The sequence below is a fragment of the Lycorma delicatula genome, chromosome 4 (genome assembly GCF_047948215.1).
Source record: "Lycorma delicatula isolate Av1 chromosome 4, ASM4794821v1, whole genome shotgun sequence".
NCBI lineage: Eukaryota > Metazoa > Arthropoda > Insecta > Hemiptera > Fulgoridae > Lycorma > Lycorma delicatula.
Window position 1 is genome coordinate 81,246,324 of NC_134458.1, and position 20,722 is coordinate 81,267,045.

General features: G+C 29.6%; 1 protein-coding gene across 1 annotated transcript in view; it reads right to left on the bottom strand.

The window, feature by feature from the left end:
- The window catches only part of LOC142322658 (uncharacterized), a 440,476-nt gene that overhangs the window by 84,844 nt on the left and 334,910 nt on the right, over positions 1 to 20,722 (bottom strand). The window contains exons 10-11 of the mRNA XM_075361734.1: positions 19,585 to 19,678; positions 7,597 to 8,372 (exon numbers count right to left, since the gene is read on the bottom strand). Of these exons, the coding sequence (XP_075217849.1) occupies positions 7,597 to 8,372; positions 19,585 to 19,678 (870 nt within the window). The remainder of the gene's footprint in view (positions 1 to 7,596; positions 8,373 to 19,584; positions 19,679 to 20,722) is intronic.

Below are 20,722 nucleotides of genomic sequence, written 5' to 3' on the forward strand. Positions count from 1 at the left end.
TATTTTGTTTAAACATATTTTTGCACGTTTATAAATAAAAAAAAACACAAATTAACATAATTGATTCTGTTAAATTTTTTATTATGGGTAATTGTTATACAAACTTCTACTTGCAAGACAGGAAATGGTGACTAATGAAAGAATATCAAGCTGAAGCCAGAAATTAATACTAGTTATATATTACTATTATATTAGTTAGTTATCCTTCTGGCCCCACCAAGGGCAATTAAGTAATTGAAAATAGAGTATTTTTTTTAGTAAAAAGATTAATAAAGAAATAAAGATATATAAGATTTCGGTGTCCTACTGCAGGCAATAGCACAAGATATAAATAAAACAAGATGTTTTTTCTGCTCTAAAAAAAAGATAACATTTTAAAAGGTTGGAAAGGACTCTTCCATTCACAGAGTTAAAGGATTATGTCATACTGTAAGTCCACTCCTGAATTTCAGAGTAATCAGTCATGTAGAAAATGGTATAAATTTGTTCTGTTGGTGAGTGAAATGGAAGAGTATGTATAAATACAATGAAGCAGGAGAATGTGTGTAAACTGATACAAATATAGACACTAATTGTACCTAATAGAGAAGTGGAGTAGGAGATGCATACCCAATGCAGTAATAAAGAGTCTGGAAGCTCAGACAAAAAGATTGTGTAATAAAACACAGTGTAGTTAAAAATGAGTTCCAGTTATATTTTTCTCTAGTTTAAACAGAATTTGTTTAGTGAAACAAATGCTACATTTAATAATGCTGAATGAAATGCAAGGGACATAAACAGATTTTCTAGAATATCACCTTAAAGTACTGTATGTTCACTTAATTCTGTTTAATTTCTCTATGCAACCAGAATTACAATATTATGAATACCATGAAACAATAAAAGAAAAATCAAATTAATAATTCTTTGGGAATGATTTGTCATTAAATGCATGAACCAGCAGTTACATAATATTTTAGCAAAGAAAATTTACAACTTGTAGATGAAGCAGTTATATAAAGTTAACTAAATCTACTAAAAAAGGAGCTCTAGAATTTTAAATGAGTGCTAACGGTAACTGTAAAATTCTAAAATAATTAAATTTAAGAGCATATAAACTATAGCTTATATGAGTTCTTGAATATGATTCAGATCAATCTGAAGAATTTTGAGAGTAATATTTAATTCAGCGTAAAGGAAATGATGATTTCATAAAACAGATATTGTGAAAATACTCAAAATAAGGCTATATTTAAATTAGATTGATATGGCAGCCAACACAATGATTTCTATTGCAGTGGTAGAAAGTGTCATTAAATTGATCAGAAAGAATTAACATGGTGGAATTTGGCTCAATGGGGTAAGAGGTCCTTATTTCTTTGAAAATACAGCAACTGTAAAAACTTGTTTAGAAATGGTCCAGGATGTTGTTACGGCTGAGTTGATAAAAGGTCTTGTTTGAAAAATGCATCTTTTGTTTGGAAAGAAGATGGAGGCACCATAATACTTCGGTTAAATATTTCTTTAGTGTTAATTTTATAGAATGGATTGTTTGATGAGAAGTGACACAATGGTTGGGTAGATCATGTGAATTTCACACCACATAATTTTCCCTTGTGACAAATTTTAAAAGAATAAATGAACACACACACAGAGCAAAAGGTATATAAACAAAAATAGCTTTTAAAATGATTGATTCTACAATAACTTGAGTCCTGTGATTTCAGTCATTTTTATCAGGTTTGCATTTAAATCAGGTAAATTTAATAAAACTTTGTGAGTTACATTAATAGCATTGGTCAACATGATTTTTGTCTCAGAAGTACCAATAGGTGTACTTAATGCAGTTTTTATCCTGTTTTCAAATATGTATTCAGAATTTCCCCATCACCCACAGTTTTTTTGTTATTTTAATTTTTTTAAATATTTTAAAACATTTTTTAATCCATTGTCAAGCAAAAGCTCCTAAAGCATTGTAAATATTGGAACCTATTGAGCTAACTCAAAGAGTAGCATTGCTACTGTTGTGCAGGTTCAGACGTGTATAGACATGTACAAACTGATCTAGTGTAGCACATCTTCATCAGAATGATGCCAGTTATGAGATATTAGTGAACCAGTAAGCATGTCATTGTGAGTGCTTTGTGTTTCTGAGTTATTGTGTATTACATATTTATAACTTTATTTCTTTTAATTAGTCGTTAGTTACAAAATGCCTAGAGTTTGTTTAAATTATCCTAACAATTTTTGTTATGTATGGGGTGAAATGATGCTCAAGTCCCAAAGGCAAAACCTTACTCCATTAGTAAAAAAGTGTTATGAACTTTATTTTGGGTGTAAAGTCAGGAACCAAAAAAAGGCCTGGGCTACACATATCTGTTGTTTATCATGTTCTTGGCTTCTCACTGCATGGAAAAGTAGCACACACCACATGCCATTTGATATCCCTATGATTTGGAGGGAACCCAAACATCACTCTTCTGACTGTTATTTCTGCTTAACAAACATAAAAGGGATTATGTCAACATTAAAGGGATAATGATACAGTGGTGTACCCTAACTTGCAATCTGCAATGAGACCAGTTCCATGCTGCAAAGAATTACCCATACCAAAGCCTCAGAACATGTGAAATTAGATGAAGAGAGCTCAGAGTCTGATGGAACTAAGAAAGAAAAAGAAACAGATTCTGATGCTACAACTTTTGAACAAGCAGTCATCTGAGCCTCATTTACTGACTCAAGAAAATTTTAACGATCTTATTTAAGATTTAAAGTTATCCAAAAAAACAGTCTGAAATGCTTGCTTCCCGGCTAAAAGGATGGAATCTTCTTCAAAAGAATACAAAGATATGTACTTATTGTAATCATCATTTTGAATTTAAAGACTATTTATCTGAAGAAAATGGCTTAGTGTTTTGTAATGACATTTCTTCTCTTATGGAGACACTTTGTAATGAACATACCCCAACAGAATGGTGCTTGTTCATTGATTACTATAAAGTTAGTTTAAAAGCTGTGCTTCTGCATAATGGCAATAAATTCCCATCGGTACCTATGGCTCACCCTGCTAGTATGAAAGAAACATGAAAACTTTAAATTTATATTGGAAAAACTTCAATAAGCAGTGTATGAATGGAATATCTGTGGCAATTTGAAGGTAATTGCACTTATTCTTAGTCTGCAACTTGGCTACATAAAGTACTGTTGTTTTTTGTGTAAATGGGATAGTAGGAACAGAAAATACCATTTCATTAGAAAAATATGGCGTAAACGCGAATCACTCATTCATGAACAGAAAAATGTGAAACATGACCCATTGTGTAATCCTAAAAATTTGTATCTACCTTGTTACATATCAAACTAGGATTAATGAAGAATTTCATCCAGGCCATGAACAATACTCCTGGTTTCAAGTACTTAAAACAGAAGTTTCCTAAAATTTGATGCAAAAATTAAAGAAGGAATATTTGTGGTCCACAAATACGATCACTAAAGCATGATGAAAAGCAGCTTGACAAGCATTTCAAAAAGTTACTCAGAGTTTTTTGGGAAATCGAAAGGCGGAAAATTACCGTGATATTGTCAACAATCTTATAACATCTTATAAAAATTTGGGTGTAATATGTCCTTAAAAGTACACTTCCTGTACTTGAAGCTAGATTTCTTCCTGGAAAATCTTGGTGCAGTGAGCGATGAGGACAGGGAACACTTTCATCAGGAGATTTCAGCTAGTGAAAAGAGATATCAAGGGAAATTGAATCCTAATGTGCTGGCCGATTATTGCTGAACCATCAAGAGAGATGCTCCACAGGCGAAATATAACAAAAAGTCATCATTTCTTACTTCCTAGGTGAGTCAGATGTTTGAATATTATGTAGTTAAGAATGCAGAAAGTACTAAAATGTTTGAAATTATGAATGCATGTCTCTTAGAAACTTTGTGCGATGGGGAAAACCCGATATCATATTTGAATTCAGGAGAAGAAATACTATCAGAATCACATATTCTTCTTCCTGAGACAAAAAATTATTTTTTGTTCCCTAGTGTAATTAATTGCTTTGTAATATTTTAACTGATTAGATAAATTTCAACACAGTATTTTGTGTAAACTAATTTTTAGTTTATTTTATAATGACTTAATTAAATGTAGTATTTCTGTGTTATAAAATTCGTAAAAATGTTAAATAAATCTCTGAAAAGTATTACTGCTTGTGAAATGTTTATTATGTTTCCTATTTACTTACATCTATAATTTAAATTAAGTAAGGAAGAAAGAATCATATAATAATACTGATAATTTCTAAAAAAAAAGTGAAGAAATCCTATCTGATTAATAAAGCTAGATAGTAGAAATTATGTGCAGCCTGATATTTTTATCTAACAGTATGCAAACAATGCATATTATTAAAAGAATTCATCTGTAACCGGATACTAAATCCATGAACATCAAACAATGATTGTATTATCTATATCATGAATATTAACTGGAAGAATTGTTGACTGGAACAATACACAATAGATCAACACACATAATATGTAGAGCAAGAAGATTCAATTATTACTACATTATAAAATTCTGTAGCATAATAATTCTTACAAATCTTTAAACAAAATATGAACATTATTATTAAAAAACAATTTAAATGACTTATTTCCTAAAGTTAAAGATATTTTGCTGGAGATGTTTTTTAAGTTTTTAATCAACTTTTTTTTTCTATTTCAGTTTTTACTCACCACAGAGAATGGAGGTGAATAAAATTTCAGGAAATATTCTCTGAAAGCATGTTCCTGTTTATTCAGAAAGCTAGGTTTTATTTAGATCCAAAAGTGGTCAATTATCTAATGGAGATAGCTGAAAATATATTATTGTAATTAACATAAATTAAAAAGAAATATTGTATACTTTCAGTTATATTTTGTTATTATGTTTAATTTGGAAGTTTCATTAACAGATAAAAATTTTATTTTACTTATATAAAATTTTTTAGACTGTTGTGGTGTTATTTAAAAATATCCAGTATCATACCACAAAAACATCAGTAGGCATTAATTATGTTCAAAATTATCATCAAACATTTAAAAATATTAAAATTTTGAAATAATAATTTCTTTAGTGATTTTTTTTAACTGAATGAACAGTACAATGGTCTGGCTATGAGATACCTAAAGTAGGTTTATTTACCTGGAATTAGTAAGACATTATTAATCATTGTAAAGTGACAATGTACATGAAACCGTAATGCATCCTTGATCTGCCAGGTAAGGATGTCTTGTTAATTAGGACCTTACAACAAATGGTGTCTAGGAGGCAGAACCAAACAACTTATATTATTACAATTTAGCCAGTATGGATAGTTGTTCTGTAACTTTTTCTGTTCAAAAGCAGGTGTTAACTTTTACATTATACGGCATAAGATGAATCTAAGAAACATTATAGAACTCTCTAGAAAAGATGTTTAAATAAACATCTTGAGTTAAATTACAAGTTCTCTTTGTGTAATTTACTTTAAAGTATAACATTTTTTCCACTGCTCAAGTGATGCTTAAAAAAGATAACATTTATTATGATATTTAGTATTAATTGCTAATAAAATGTATTGTATGACAAACTTTAATGTTCACCTAGATGACAAATTATTGTTTTTCTGAGTAGTATGCTAGAGAAGGGATAGTCTTATAAAAATGGTAGTTACTTTTTCTGCATATATATATGTGTGTGTATACACGTGCATGTGTTTATGAGTTAATTTTATTGTATTCCACACACTATCAAAATTATTTCAATAAATGAAATCTTTATTTGTCACATAAAGTCAACTTATTTGCTACGCTAATATGATATTTTTTATTTAGTCAAATTGATGATTAATAAATTATAATTTGCAACTATTTCACGACTATACATGTTACATGTATTAGAATAATTTTAAAAGTAGACAGTAATAAAGTGTCTACATAAAAAACAATTATTAAAAATACCTAATAAATCAAATTATATGTAATACAATTAATACACAGTGTTTCTGAAAATAACCATAAATGTTGCATAATTAGTAATTAAATTCTAATTGTAGAATAGTACTGAAAGACATAATGTATAATACATATTTTGTTAGTCCATTAAGAAGATATGCAGATACATAGAAGTGTTGTATAAACAATTAAATTCATATAAAGTTTAATTCACAAAACCTCTGGTTTATTACTTGGCATTGCCAACTGATACGGTAATATAACTGCCCATTAGAAAGCTGATAAAAAAAGTACTTATCTACTCACAATAGTGTGCTACAAGATAAGACTATAAAATATATACTTTATCCAGAGCTATAAGCAGGTGTTTTATTTTATGAATTTCCCTCCCTGTTGCATTGTCCATTAAATTATAATACAGTAGATTAAACAGATTTTCAAAAAAATTATCCATATTGCAATGAGTCTTATACAAACCAAATCTAGTAGAATTAAATATTTACTGATTAAACAAACTTGCAAATATCTTTAAGTCTAATTTAAAATAGTTTAAAGTGCAGGTATGTCCCATTAAATTCAAAATTGTGATCAGTACATTTGATTTTCAGTTACCCTCCAAAATACTATTTTGTAACACCGAGGATGCACTGGTTCTATAAATCTTGGTATCCTCAGCCTGAAGGTTTATCAAAGACAGACCTATACCTAAAGAACTGATGATAGGAAAGAAGGGAAAAGGAAAACTGATAAGGGAACTGAGAAAAACTGGGTGAAACTGATAAGGAAAAGGAGTTAGCTGTGAAAGGGCAATTTACTGGTAGTGAAACAACAGTATAAGATGAGCAACCCCACCCAAAATAAAGCTCTAGGCTACTTCCAGGCACTGACATCCAACCTGCTCACAATTTCTCAGGCGATTGGGGTTGTTTTACTCTTACAAGAGTGGTGAACAGATTCTGATCAATGATTTTGTGTTAATGAGTTTAAATAAATGTTGGATCAAAAATTGCTTTACCTTCAGAAATTAAACAGCCATCTGGGAGTATCTTCCAGATATTCTTATTAAAAGAAGATACTATAATCAATGTCTGTAACCATTTCCGTTATGTTTATCTATTAAGCAGGTATAGGTTGAACAACCTTATCCATCCCAGGAGTTCTGAGGGGTTGGTTACAACCTCTAGTCTCACAGTAGTTTGTAATCATATTAAGTCTACTGTGTTGATTAATGATGACTTTAATATTTATTTTAACCAAAAGAAAAGAGATTGAATATTTTCTTACAACATATTAGAAGGCTCTTTTTAATTTTTGAGCAGCTTAATTTTGTATAAAGTTTTAAATTATGTATTTAAAATGTGCAATTTAATGTTCATTTATACATTTTTATTTAAATATAATTTTCAGTGATTTTGAATGAAACTGTTTCAAGAATGTAATAAAATACTTTCAAAAGTTTTATAAGTAAATCACGATTGTTATACATGATGGTCCTGATGGAGATACTAATAAAATTAATTATAAAGCATATTTTAACATAAAATGGAACTTTTGACTTTTCTAAAATATTTTTCTATAATTTAATTTAACACAAATATGAAGATTTTAGTGAATTACATACACAGCATTTATTTAGTTACAAACCTGTTTTTGAGTCAATTGAGATGTAGTACTGGCATCCAATGAACCTGTTGAAGAATGTGGTAGGGATCTCCTGATTTTCTTGAGGTGTTGTGCATGGTGTTGTAATTGCATGTGTTGTTGATACATTTGTTGTTGTTGTGGAGTAAGGTTTTGTGCAAATGTTGGGTGGTATTCAGTCAATTTCTGCAAACCAAACTGAGATTGTTGCTGTTGATGCCTTTGCTTTTCTGTTTCTGTTTGTGTGAGTTGCCTTTGTAATTCCTGTTGCTGCAGCATAAATTGTTGTTGTTGTTGTTGTACCAACATACTAATTTGTTGTTGTGATTGTAATTGTTGTTGTTGTTGCAATTGCTCTTGTAATTTTTGTTGTTGTTGTAGGGGAAGATTTTGTTGCATTCTTAACTGTAATTGGTGTTGTTGCTGATTGAGTTGATGTAACTGTTTATTATCTAATTGCAGCTGTTGTTGAAACTGCTGATCAAACTGCTGCATATTGCTTTGACCTGTAGCGAGTCCAACTTGTTGTAAACCTTGTTCATTAACTCTAAATTGCTGCTGGTTTTGCATTATTGTCTGCGATTGCTGTTGAACCTGATTTGTACCTGTTCTTTGAAACATATGTGTTTGCATCATATTGTCTTTATTACTTTGTTGCAGAAATTCATCTGTATTATTATACTGTTGCATCATGGTATTACTAGGATTTTGTTCAGAATCCATCATTTTATTTTGATCATCTGTGGGTGAAGGACGGGATGGAGAATTGCCTCCAAGACCTGAAAATATTCATAAAATTATTTTAAGTTTTTACACATTTTTTAAAGATTACATACCTTAGAATTAATAAGAAATTATAAAACAGATTTCACTTTTTTGACAAGTGCTACTTGTACTGCTTACTACTTAGTAAGCAATTAATGAATTTTTGTTAATGTGTTCCTCTTTTTATTAACATACATATTTTTGACATTCTAGTAATGTTAGAGCATTGCCTTTTGTTTTTCTGATAATTTCAATGATGTTATTCAGAGCTGATTAAATATGTAATCAGCATTTTTTTTAAATACAGTACTTAAGCTTCATTACACCTTGTGAATACAATTACACTTTGAATTATGGTGATTCAATTTTATGTAAGCAACAAGTAAATTTTTTTTTGAAATAGACATTCACTATAATGGATACACAACAATTCATTCTACCCATGGTTATTTTAATATAATGTCTCATAATAAATAACCATTCACAATCACAGCAATTTATAAGTCCAACCGTCGTTTAGTAACAGATGTTATTCAATTCACAACATGATCCTGAGACTAATTCAGATCTCAATATGAAACAGTTCTGTTAATGGGATGCCAGTGGTTGAAGTACAATGAAAGTACATGTATTCAAATGAAATTTAAGAAAAAACTTTTAGATAGACTTGGATCTTAAGTATCTTTAATAATATTTTATTAGGTTTGATAAGATAACAGATCTAAAGGTAGTTATCATACTCCTTTGGAGTAATTTAAGAGTTTCTCATAAAAGTGTTGAGAGATGATGAAATATAAATTTTCATGTTTCTTTACGATAAATAAATTAATCTGTCCTATTGTCTTTTGTCCAAGTTAACAGGCTAGATGGTAAAATATCCAGATCTCGTGAAGTTTTCCCCTAAGGTTGGTCAACCATGATGGTTTGACACCTGTTATTGAATGAGGTCGCTGATAATTTTTAGAGGGATAGTAAACTTTATATGTGGGCTTGTTTCTATCTGAGGGTTGCAAAAGAATGGACTGACTAACAGCTAAGAGCTAAGAACATATCAGGTTAAGTAAGGCCTCTTACTACTATTATATCACTCAAATGAACTATATATGAGTCATCAATGTTTTATAAAATGATGAATATTGTGAATCATGACTTCTTTGAAGAAACTCTATCTTAGTTAGCAGAAAGTCTAACTTAGTTATATGCTATAACTAATTTCTACAACATTCAACTATGTTAAGTTTATCATTGGTATGGGCCATATTTTTTGAACAAGCAAAAAGAAAGAATAATCTGCATTTTTTGTATAAAGGAAGGAACATAATGAAGTATTAATGATAACATTTTTTGAGCAAATATAAACAATTAACTACTCTATCTGTCATCATTATTTATTTTGATATATTTAATAACATTTTTGTATACAAGAAAATATAAAAAAATGCTGAAGTATAAATTCTTTGGAACCGCTACTAAAATTAATTAGTTATCCATTAGGTTTCTTTGGTGAAAGTAAAATATGTTTTTATAAAAAAAAGTGGGGTTCAGTAAATATTCATTCTTTACTTTTAAGCAAATATAGAGATGTAAATAAGCAAGCAAAGATGTATATATTTTTACCTACTGCATAGAGGTATAACATATTGTATAGAATTTCATCTTTTATGGAATTTTTATTGATGGAGAATTATTATTTTTTTTTTTAACTGATCATGCAATTGAATATGGTCATTCAATTATCCACCTTGTTCTGTCTATTATTAAAATCTTGATGGGGTGTTAAAATTCACTTAAAAGAATAATTATAATCAATATCTATTTCACTCTTTTCGCTACTTTAAACAACTGAAGCTGTAAGGTGGGGAGAGTTATAAGTTCACCCTCTTTGCAACCCCTTTGTGCAGGCAGAGTATGTGAAATTCTACTTTGCTATTACTTATCTTTTTTTATATTTTTCATTAGACATTTCTATTTGATAATAAAATTGTTACACAAAATTTCGATAAAAAAATGAAATAAAATTACCAAGAGAAATAATCAAGAACTTTATAAAAATTAAGTAAAACTTTATATCATTAATGAATTAATAAATAAATTTATACTGAAATGAATTAATGATTTTTTTTTAATATGGTTCTTGAGTGGTTTTTTAATATGGTTCTTTTACATTTTATTTTAATAATTGTTTAGCATAGTTCATTCATGCTGTTTATTATATGATATGTTTGTCACCAAATAATAATAAAATATGTATAAAATCAAACTGTACAAAATCAAAGGGACAACTACTTTTCTGGGGAATAGTTAATTGTTAATATAAAAAATAATTATTTAACGTTCCATTCCACATTTTCTAAATAATAATGGTACAAGTAAATAGATTAGGAATTCGATTTTGAATTGTCTCATTCAGTATGAGTAGTCTTTCAAACTGAGCACAAAAAATTGACAGATAAATGATGATTTAAAAAAAAATTGTTAAGTGTCATTTGTTTTCAGTAGTTTATGACAAATCATCATGGAATGTTATATGCCTCAGCAAGGTTTACAAATCACAGAAATTTATTATCAAAATATGGGACTGATTACAGCTATGTATTGTGCTCTTCACAATATTTATGGTGTGCGTAATTAACCAAACAAAAGCACAATTCATCATTTGGTTAAAAAATTCAAAGAGAATTTTCTCTACTTGATTTGAAATACCAATTCACAAAAGAAATGCATGAATCAAGAGAATATTGCTACTGTATTGCTGTATTGCTGTAGTGCAAGTGTTTCTGAAAATCAAAATTTTGTCAGTTTCACATTGTTTATAAGAATTTGGACTTTCTTCAACAACATGATGAATTTTGTGTCAAGACCTTGGTCTGCACTCATATAAGACTCAACTAACTCAAGAATTAAAGCCACAGGCTCATTATTTGCGTAGATGGTTTGCTGATTGGACTCTAGAGAAGCTTGAAATGGATCCAAATTTTCATAAAAAATCATCTTTTCATATGAGGTACATTTTTAGCTTGATGGCTTTGAAAACAAGCAAAATTGTTGTGTTTGGGATGATTCCAATCCACGATTGATTCAACAGCAACCATTAACATCTGAAAAAAAATCATTGTTTGGTGTGGATTATGGGCTGGTAGCATCATTAGGCCCATTTTTTTTTTTAAAGAGCAAGGTGATGCTGTTACAGTAAATGGTGAATGCTATCATTCTATGATTAGTGATTTTTTTTGTTTGCAAATTTGAAAAATTTTGATTTGAATGAGATCTGGTTTCAACAGGATGGTGCCACATGCCATTCAGCCGCTGAAAAAATTCAGTTATTGCATCAAAAGTTAGGCAATTCGATAATTTCATGAATTGGTAATGTCAGTTGGCCACCAACATCATGTGATTTGACTATGTATCTAGATGTCTAAATTAATAAAAACCTAAGGCAATAAAAAATCCAAAAGTGATTTCATAAAACACTACAATTGTTCACAGAAATTGCTAACAAAATGAAACAAAATTTCTTTTCCAATAGAAACACAAAGAAATTGTATTAAATCCAAGGTAAGGTGTAAAATATGAGATCATCAAGATGGGACCATGATGATAGTTACTTACCATAATGTTAAACATTTACTGAGAACGTTTTGAAATTATATTAAAGCAACCATGAATGACGAACATGGTTTCAGAACTACACTATTAATCTTGTTTTATTCTTTACTGTTGGTTTTAAAAACTATTACATTTTACCTAAATTACTTCAGTTTTTTCCATATAAATTAATCACCTTTTTTTTTTGAAATTTATAAAATATTTTTAGGGTATTATTGTCAAATTTGATCTTGGTTTTAACATTTTTAAATAAAAAACAACTCTGTTGTTTCACCTATGAAAACAGTGACCTATGTAAACAGTATGTAAATTATTAATTTAATTTAACTCCTTTTCATTGTAACACAAGAACCTTGGAACATTCCGTTTTGTCCATATTAAAAGTTAATTAAACTTTTTTTCAAATACAGTCAAAATTGATAAAAAAATTATTATTAGTTTTAAATTATAAAAAAAATAAATTGAATCAATAAAACAGATTGTGAAAGAAATCAATAATACAAAAAAAAATATAATAAATTATAAATAAGCTATTAAATTTGTACAGAGAAAAGTTCTCTGTATCGAGCTCTTTTCCCCTAGACAATCTGTGGTTGGGTAAGGGAATAGTGCTTTTTACAACAGCATTGCTGTTTATTTCTTAAAAAAATTGCAATAAGTACTACATAATTATTGAAACAACTTGAATTCTTTTCAATGTTTCCAGTAAGATCCATAGTGCACTGTTATACTTTCTCTTTCTACTAATGGACTAGATGGTATAGTCTCATTATGTAGTTCTAAATAAAATCATGAATATAAAAATTTTTTTTACCAATCATGGACCTAAGAAAATTACCCTCAAAAAAATTGGTACAAGAACTATGTATAAGTAACTGAAGGAAATTTCCTTTTAATTCATTATTAGTTAAACATTCTCTCTAATTTATATTTTTATTGAATAAAATATACGTATCATTTTACATATTTTCTAAAATAAACCCAGACACAGCCATAATGTACTAAGTTAATGTGTTGGCTGCTACAGGTAAGTAGGCATTCCCCATTGGCTAAAAGAAAATTCTAAATATTGTTTGAAGATTATTATATTTTACGAATATATGATTAAAATCTATCTCTATGAATCATGAGACCTTGCCGATAGTGATCGGGCTTGAGTGCTCAGTGATACAAAGTGGCTGAATCAAAGATGCAACAATGTCGGAGAGGTATCTGTTGAGAGCCAGACTAAGGAATGATTCCTGAAAGAGGGCAGCAGCTCTTTCAGTAGTTGTTAAGGGCGTAGGTCAGGATGACTTAAACGGCCATATCAGCATCACTTAATCTTCTAAGTACTGTGCAGCTGAAAGCAATGGAAAACTACAGCTGTTTTTTTCCAATAGAATGTAGCTCTCTGGATTTTTCATGTAACAAAGATAGACCTTCCTTGGTAAAATATTTTGGAGATAAACTAGTCCCCGGTTCGGATCTCTGGGTGGGGATTACTAAGGAAGGGGTCACCAGAAAATTAAAAAATAACATTGTACGAGTTGGAGAGTGGAATGTTAGAAGTCTAAAAAAGGTTGGTAGGTTAGAAAACTTAAAGAGGGAAATGGATAGATTAAATGTAGATATAATAAGAATTAGTGAGGTTTGGTGGGAACCACCGGGTTGGTCTAGTGGTGAACGCGTCTTCCCAAATTAGCTGATTTGGAAGTCGAGAGTTCCAGCATTCAAATCCTAGTAAACCCAGTTATTTTTACCGGTGTTCTTTGGTGGTTGGGTTTCAATTAACCACACATCTCAAGAATGGTTGAACTGAGAATGTACAAGACTACACCCCATTTACACTCATACATATCATCCTCATTCATCCTCTGAAGTATTATCTAAACGGTAGTTACCAGAGGCTAAACAGGAAAAGAGGTTTGGTGGGAAGAAGAAAACGACTTGTGGTCAGGTGATTTTAGAATGATTAACTCAGCTTCAAATAAAGGGCAAGCAGGAGTAGGTTTCATAATGAACAAGAAGATAGGGAAGAGAGTAGAGTATTTCAGAAGGCTTAGCAATAGAATCATTGTAATAAGGATAAAATGAAAAACACCTAAGCCTACAACAATTGTTATCCTCTATATGCCTACAAGTGCCCATGATGATGATGAGGTAGAGGGTGTATACAAAAAAATTGACAAAGCAGTTAAACACGTAAAAGGGGATGAAAATTTAATAATAGTTGGAGACTGGAACGCAAGCATTGGAAAACGCACGGAAGGAAATATTGTGAGAGAATATGTACTGGGCAAAAGGAATGAAAGAGGGAACCGACTCATTGAGTTTTGTATGAAGTATAGTTTAGTAATTGCCAACACCCAGTTTAAAAATCATAGTAGAATATACACATGGAAAAAGCCAGGTGATAGTGCAAGGTATGAGATAGATTACATCATGGTTAAACAAAGATTTAGAAATCAACTCATCAACTGCAAAGCTTATTCTGGAGCAGACATTGGTAGGGACCATAATTTAGTGATAATGAATGTAGATTGGGGTTTAAAAACCTGAAGAAAAGGTGTCAGATTAATCAGTAGAATTTAGAGAAGCTTGAGGAAGAGGAGGTAAAGAAGATTCTTGAGAAGGACATCACAAGAGGTCTCAGTAAAACAGGTAAGGTAGAAGTTATAGAAGAAGAATGGGAGAATGTTAAAAAGGAAATTCTTAAGTCAGCAGAAGTGAACTTAGGCAGAACAAAGAGAACTGGTAGAAAACCTTGGATATCAAAGGATATATTGGAGCTGATGGATGAACACAGAAAGTATAAGAATGCTAGTGATGAAGAAGGTTAAAGAAACTATTGACAATTAAGAAATACTATAAACAGGAAGTGCAAATTAGCGAAAGAAGAGTGGATTAAAGAAAAGTGTTCAGAAGTGGAAAGAGAAATGAACATTGGTAAAATAGACGGAGCATACAGGAAAGTTAAGGAGAATTTTGTGGTACATAAATTAAAATCTAATAATGTGTTAAACAAAGATGTTAAACTGATTTATAATACAAAAGAAAAGATTGATAGGTGGGTGGAATATATTGAAGAGTTACATGGAGGAAATGAATTAGAAAACTGGTGTTATAGAAGTAGAAGAGGATGAAAAGGGAGATACAATACTGAGATCTGAATTTAAGAGAGCATTAAGAGATTTGAATGGCAGAAAGTCTCCTGGAATAGGCAGGATACCTGGAAAATTACTCCACAGTGCAGGTGAGAAAGCGATAGATAGATTATACAAACTGGTTTGTAATATTTATAAAAAAGGGGAAGTTCTGTCAGACTTCAAAAAGAGTGTTACTGCCTTGATACCAAAGAAAGCAGGAGCAAATGAATGTGATGAATACAGAACAATTAGCTTAACTAGTCATGCATCAAAAATCTTAACTAGAATTCTATAGAGAAGAATTGAAAGGAGAGTGGAAGAAGTGTTAGGAGAAGACCAATTTGTTTTCAGGAAAAGTATAGAGACAAGGGAAGCAATTTTAGTGCACAGATTAATAGTAGCAGGAAGATTAAAGAAAAACAAGCCAACATACTTGGCATTTATAGACTTAGAAAGGCATTTGATAACGTAGACCAGAATAAAATGTTCAGCATTTTAAAAAATTTAGGGTTCAATATAGAGATAGAAGAAGAATTACTAACATTTACAGGAACCAAACTGCAACAGTAATAATTAAAGAACATAAGAAAGAAGCAGTAATAAAAAAGAGTCTGACAAGGATGTTCCCTATCCCGTTACTTTTTAATCTTTTTATAGAACTAGCAATTAATGATGTTAAAAGACAATTTAGATTCAGAGTAACAGTGCAAGGTGAAAAGATAAAGATGTTATGATTTGCTGATAATATAGTAATTCTTGCCGAGAGTAAAAAAGACTTAGAAGAAATAGTTAATGGCATTGATAAAGTCCTACATAAGAACTACCGCATGAAAATAAACAAGAACAAAACGAATGCAATAGAAGTAATGTAGATGGACCACTGAATATAAAAAGAGGAAGAGAAAAGTTTATGGAGGTAGAAGAATTTTGTTATTTGGGAAGTAGAGTTACTAGAGATGGATGAAGCAGGAGCAGCATAAAATGCCATATAGCACAGGGAAAATTAGCTTTCAGTCAAAAATATAATTTGTTTACATCAAAAATTAATTTAAATATCAGGAAAACATTTTTGAAAGTATATGTTTGGAGTGTAGCTTTATATGAAAGTGAAATCTGGATTATTAGAGTAGCATTTGGAAAAATATAGTTAAAAGAAGAGACAGACTTATAGGCCACATATTAAGGCATCCTGGAATAGTCGCTTTAATATTAGAGGGAAATGTAGATGGGAAAAATTGTGCAGGCAGGCAACGTTTGGAATATGTAAAACAAATTTTTAGGGGTGTAGGATGTAGGGTGTATACTGAAATGAAATGACTGGCACTAGATAGGGAATCTTGTAGAGCTGCATGAAACCAGTCAAGTGACTGAAGATAAAAAAAAAATGATTAAAATTTAAAATTAACATAAAAAAATAAAATGTATGTGATCATCAATGATTCTCATGATATACCAGTAATAAATGAATTAATCACATGCTGTAAGATTGGTGGTAATCGGTTAAAAAAACTATCTTATTTGTTCACCTAATTTTTTAATTTTTGTTCATTTTTGCTGTATTTTTTTATAATTTTTTTACTTTTAATTAATATTTTTATGAAAATTATTGTTACTTAAACATATTTGGTTCTTGCACGATCCTGAGTTGCAGTAGAAGCTGTGTAGTGATATGTGCACCTTCTACATTTTCATTTCCTATTTTTTTTTTTTAGTTGGAAAAAACTAAAAATTTGCAAAGATTAGTTGTACACTAAAACTGCCTGTTATTATCTGGAAAGTAATCACAATAACTGTTTCTAATAACACTCAAGAGATGACACCAGCAAACGAATAAGTTGGTTACTACTTTGTGTTTCATATTAAATTCATAAGAAAGATACAAAACAATACAAATAGGCAAAAGAGATAGAATGAATAACATTAAAACTTGGCTGTGGAACTGTGGTATTGCTCATACCTTATTGGGTATACACAGCTGAGGAGTGCAGATTCCTAACGATATTCAACATGTTATGAAAGTGCACAAAATGTATTTTTATACAAATTTAAAAATAGACTCAGTAATGAAGAATTAATATATTCTATACGAACAATTTTAACCATTCCCAAATAAAAAAAATTATTAGTGTATGCAATAAAAAAATAAAATAAAAAATTAGAATAGTGATTGTAATTACAAACAATAGATTATCTGAATAAAAACTAAGATCACAACTTTATTTATATGCTTATTGCCCTGGATACAACTGGTTAGATAGATATATCAACTAAATGAGTATCTGACTTCTGTCTTTCCCCCCATTACTCTCCTTTTATTTTCTTAATCTTGTTTCTTCTATTCATCTTTTCATCTCATTTTTCCTCTACACTTTGATTTCATTCTCTGTTCCTTTCCATATGTCTGCAGTTTGCTGTTTTCCCGTGTGTTATCTATATAAATTAAAGATGTGCAAGGATTTTGTTGGAAATCTCTCTACATTACTTAGAAAGGGTTAGGAAAATTTCTTTATAATTAAAAAATATTAATATTTTAATGATATTTGTAATAATAAATGAATGTTAATATCTTTTCAAAGATCTGTTATCTTTGTATTGAAGTAAATTAAAAAAAAAAAAAATACAGCACTTACATATTTTTTCTGAGAAACTGTATTCACAGTAGTTGTAATAAGTTTTCTCTTAGAGCCAGCCCTGTACTAGTGAATTATGCATTATATAATTATGTATTATATCATTTAAATTCAATAATACAGCAATAATGCTTAATATTACATAATTTTTAATAGCACATATTTTAGTAGAGTTCTGTGTTTCTGTAATGACATGAGATAATGATTTGTAAATAAATTACTTTCTTACAACTCAATTTCTACATGTTTGTATAGTAGATCTTTTGAACTGTCATTTTGTTTCTTTTTCAGGTGGGTTGGATTGCTAGTCTAACTCTTGTATACAAGTCATATTATATTGCGAATTGTTCTGAATTGTAGTATAATTTTTTCAATAAATTCTAAGTACTACTGATTGCTATGTCATTATCCACTAATAAATGACAAATTCACGCAATATAACTGAATCTTGCATTCTTTAATTTTGTTATATATACGAACCAGTTTATTAAATATGGTTTAGCTCAACGACAATTTAATATATCCTCTTCAATTTCCAGGATGTTACTCCCTGAGATGTTATATGGGTTGTGAAACCAACAAATTTTAAGAGATAAAACTTACAGTCTTACTTGGGCCCCGATGGCATTGTTTTTGTTGTCCTTGATAGATGACAGTGAGAAGTGACTAAGAAAACTTTTCCAAATGATTATACTGATTATTATGTGTGATTTGTGTTGTGTTAGTTCATTTAATAACTAATTTTTGTTAGCTTTAGCATGATTACAGATTTAATATTTTTTAATTTTGTTATACATTGAGTTCATGACTTGTTTGTACATAGGTAAAACTGAGGTTTGGGTCTTTCTTTCATCTGCTTACATCATGGCCTGAAGAAGTTGTATAGTTGAAAAGATGGTGTCTAAAGTACCTAGTGATATTCATATAGAATATTATTAGTATATTTACATATTAAAAATTTAAGAAAATAAAATTTTTTGAAGCTGAAAAATTCAGATTAGGTTGAACTATTATCCACAGAAGGATAAATTGTTTCTCTAGAACAGCCAAATTGAAGCATATTCTAAGACTAAAATTCAAATTTGGTTATTAGTCGACTAGCAACATTGTTATTAAGAAAAGCTAATAGAATACCATATATAAACAATGAAGCATTGAAAAAGTTGGACAAGAATGAGAAACTATTTACACTCTTTTGAAAAATTCTATGATGGTTTTGTAGCTATTGAAGCACTAATTAAATACAAGGTTGTAGGAACCTAGTTTGAATGACCTTATATCGTGTTAGGATCTATAGTGAAAAAGAAGTTAAAGCCAGAGTTAAGTTTCAGATTAAGAAGGCATTAAGTTTGTCAATCACTTTTGGTTAAGCAGCCATGGGATCTGATGAGTTTGTCCAAAAAGTTCACTTGGCAGTTAAATTTTTTATATTGATATTAAGGAAATATTGATAGAATATTTAATTGCCTCATACCTTGATGCTGCTCTCAAATCCCACTCCTAGAATTTATGTCATGAACTAAACATTTCAGGGCAATATATGATCTAGAAACATGAAGAGATAGTTAATAACTGCATAGTAAATGTAAAAAAAAACAATTTTCCTATTAATCCCAAACTTTTTAGTTTTTGTAATAATTTCAGAACAGGTAACTGGCTGCAACAATGCCTTTCCGAGTAAGAATCAGACCAGCAATCTGCTAATGTGACTAAAGAAGGATAGATGAAAAAATGTTTCAAATACAAAACATAAGAAGCAATTTATGATAAAATTACTGTACATCATGTTTAATACAGGTATCCTATTTCTTATAATTAGTCATGTAAAATCAAAGAAAAAGGCCCCACTTACATGTCCTTACCTAATGCTCTACTGAAGTCTGCTAACATCCCACTTATAGTCCCAGCTGTTGGTTTATTTTGTTGCTGTTGTTGCTGTTGCTGCTGCTGCTGCTGCTGCTGCTGTTGCTGTTGCTGTTGTTGTTGTTGTTGTTGTTGTTGCTGCTGAGTCTGTATTTGTGATTGCTGTTGGTGTTGCTGCTGGTGGAGATGCTGCTTTTGCATATTCAATGACTGGATCATCTTGTTACCTGTTTCATCCAGGATATCACCCTAAATCATACTGACTAAATCAGATATTTATACACTATACATACATATGAATATACTTGTGTAGCATAAAACAAGTTTACAGAAATGAACTTATACTAAAATAGTTAAATTAGTTATTGTATTTATTTAAAACATTTAATGTTGTCTTTGGAAAACTTTTGTCTTTGGATTGATTTATATCTATTGAAACTTGAGTTACTGAAGATTTTTATTTACACCCGTAAATTTATTTATTTTTATTAGTTTTACAATTTGTCTACTGAAATTATATTTATTCATAAAATAAAAATATTAATTTATCAAAACAAGCCATAGTGAGCTTAATTTCATTTTAACAACTTCTACTCTTCTTATATCCATAATTAAAATCATACAAAATCCATCAAACTGAAATTCTGAAAGCTTATCTAAAATTACATGGTGTGCAAAATTAAATAACAAATAAATGAATAAATATATAAAATATTATGTTTTCTTTACAGAATTTTATTATGTTTTTCTTACAGAAAGCAGAATGTAGTCCAAATTACAAATTCATGTAACTGTTCATGCTAGCTGTTAGTCAAAACAACATTTTAAATCTGCGCCCTCATGATTTTTGTACGACCTGAATAATCATTTTGCAATAAAATTATTTTCTTAATAAAAGTACATATTGATAAGTTTTTGTTAAAAACATTTTTTTTATAAATCACTCAAAAACATAAAAATTGCTTTTGTTATTTAAAAAAAATCTTTTTTTTGTTATTAAAAGAATATAAATATACACATAAATGTTTTGGATATAAATGAAATTAAGTGAGTCTTAATAATTTATAGTGAAAATTTTTTAAAATAAAAGTATACAAACAATATTTCACTGCAAAATTAAATTTTATGTACTATAAA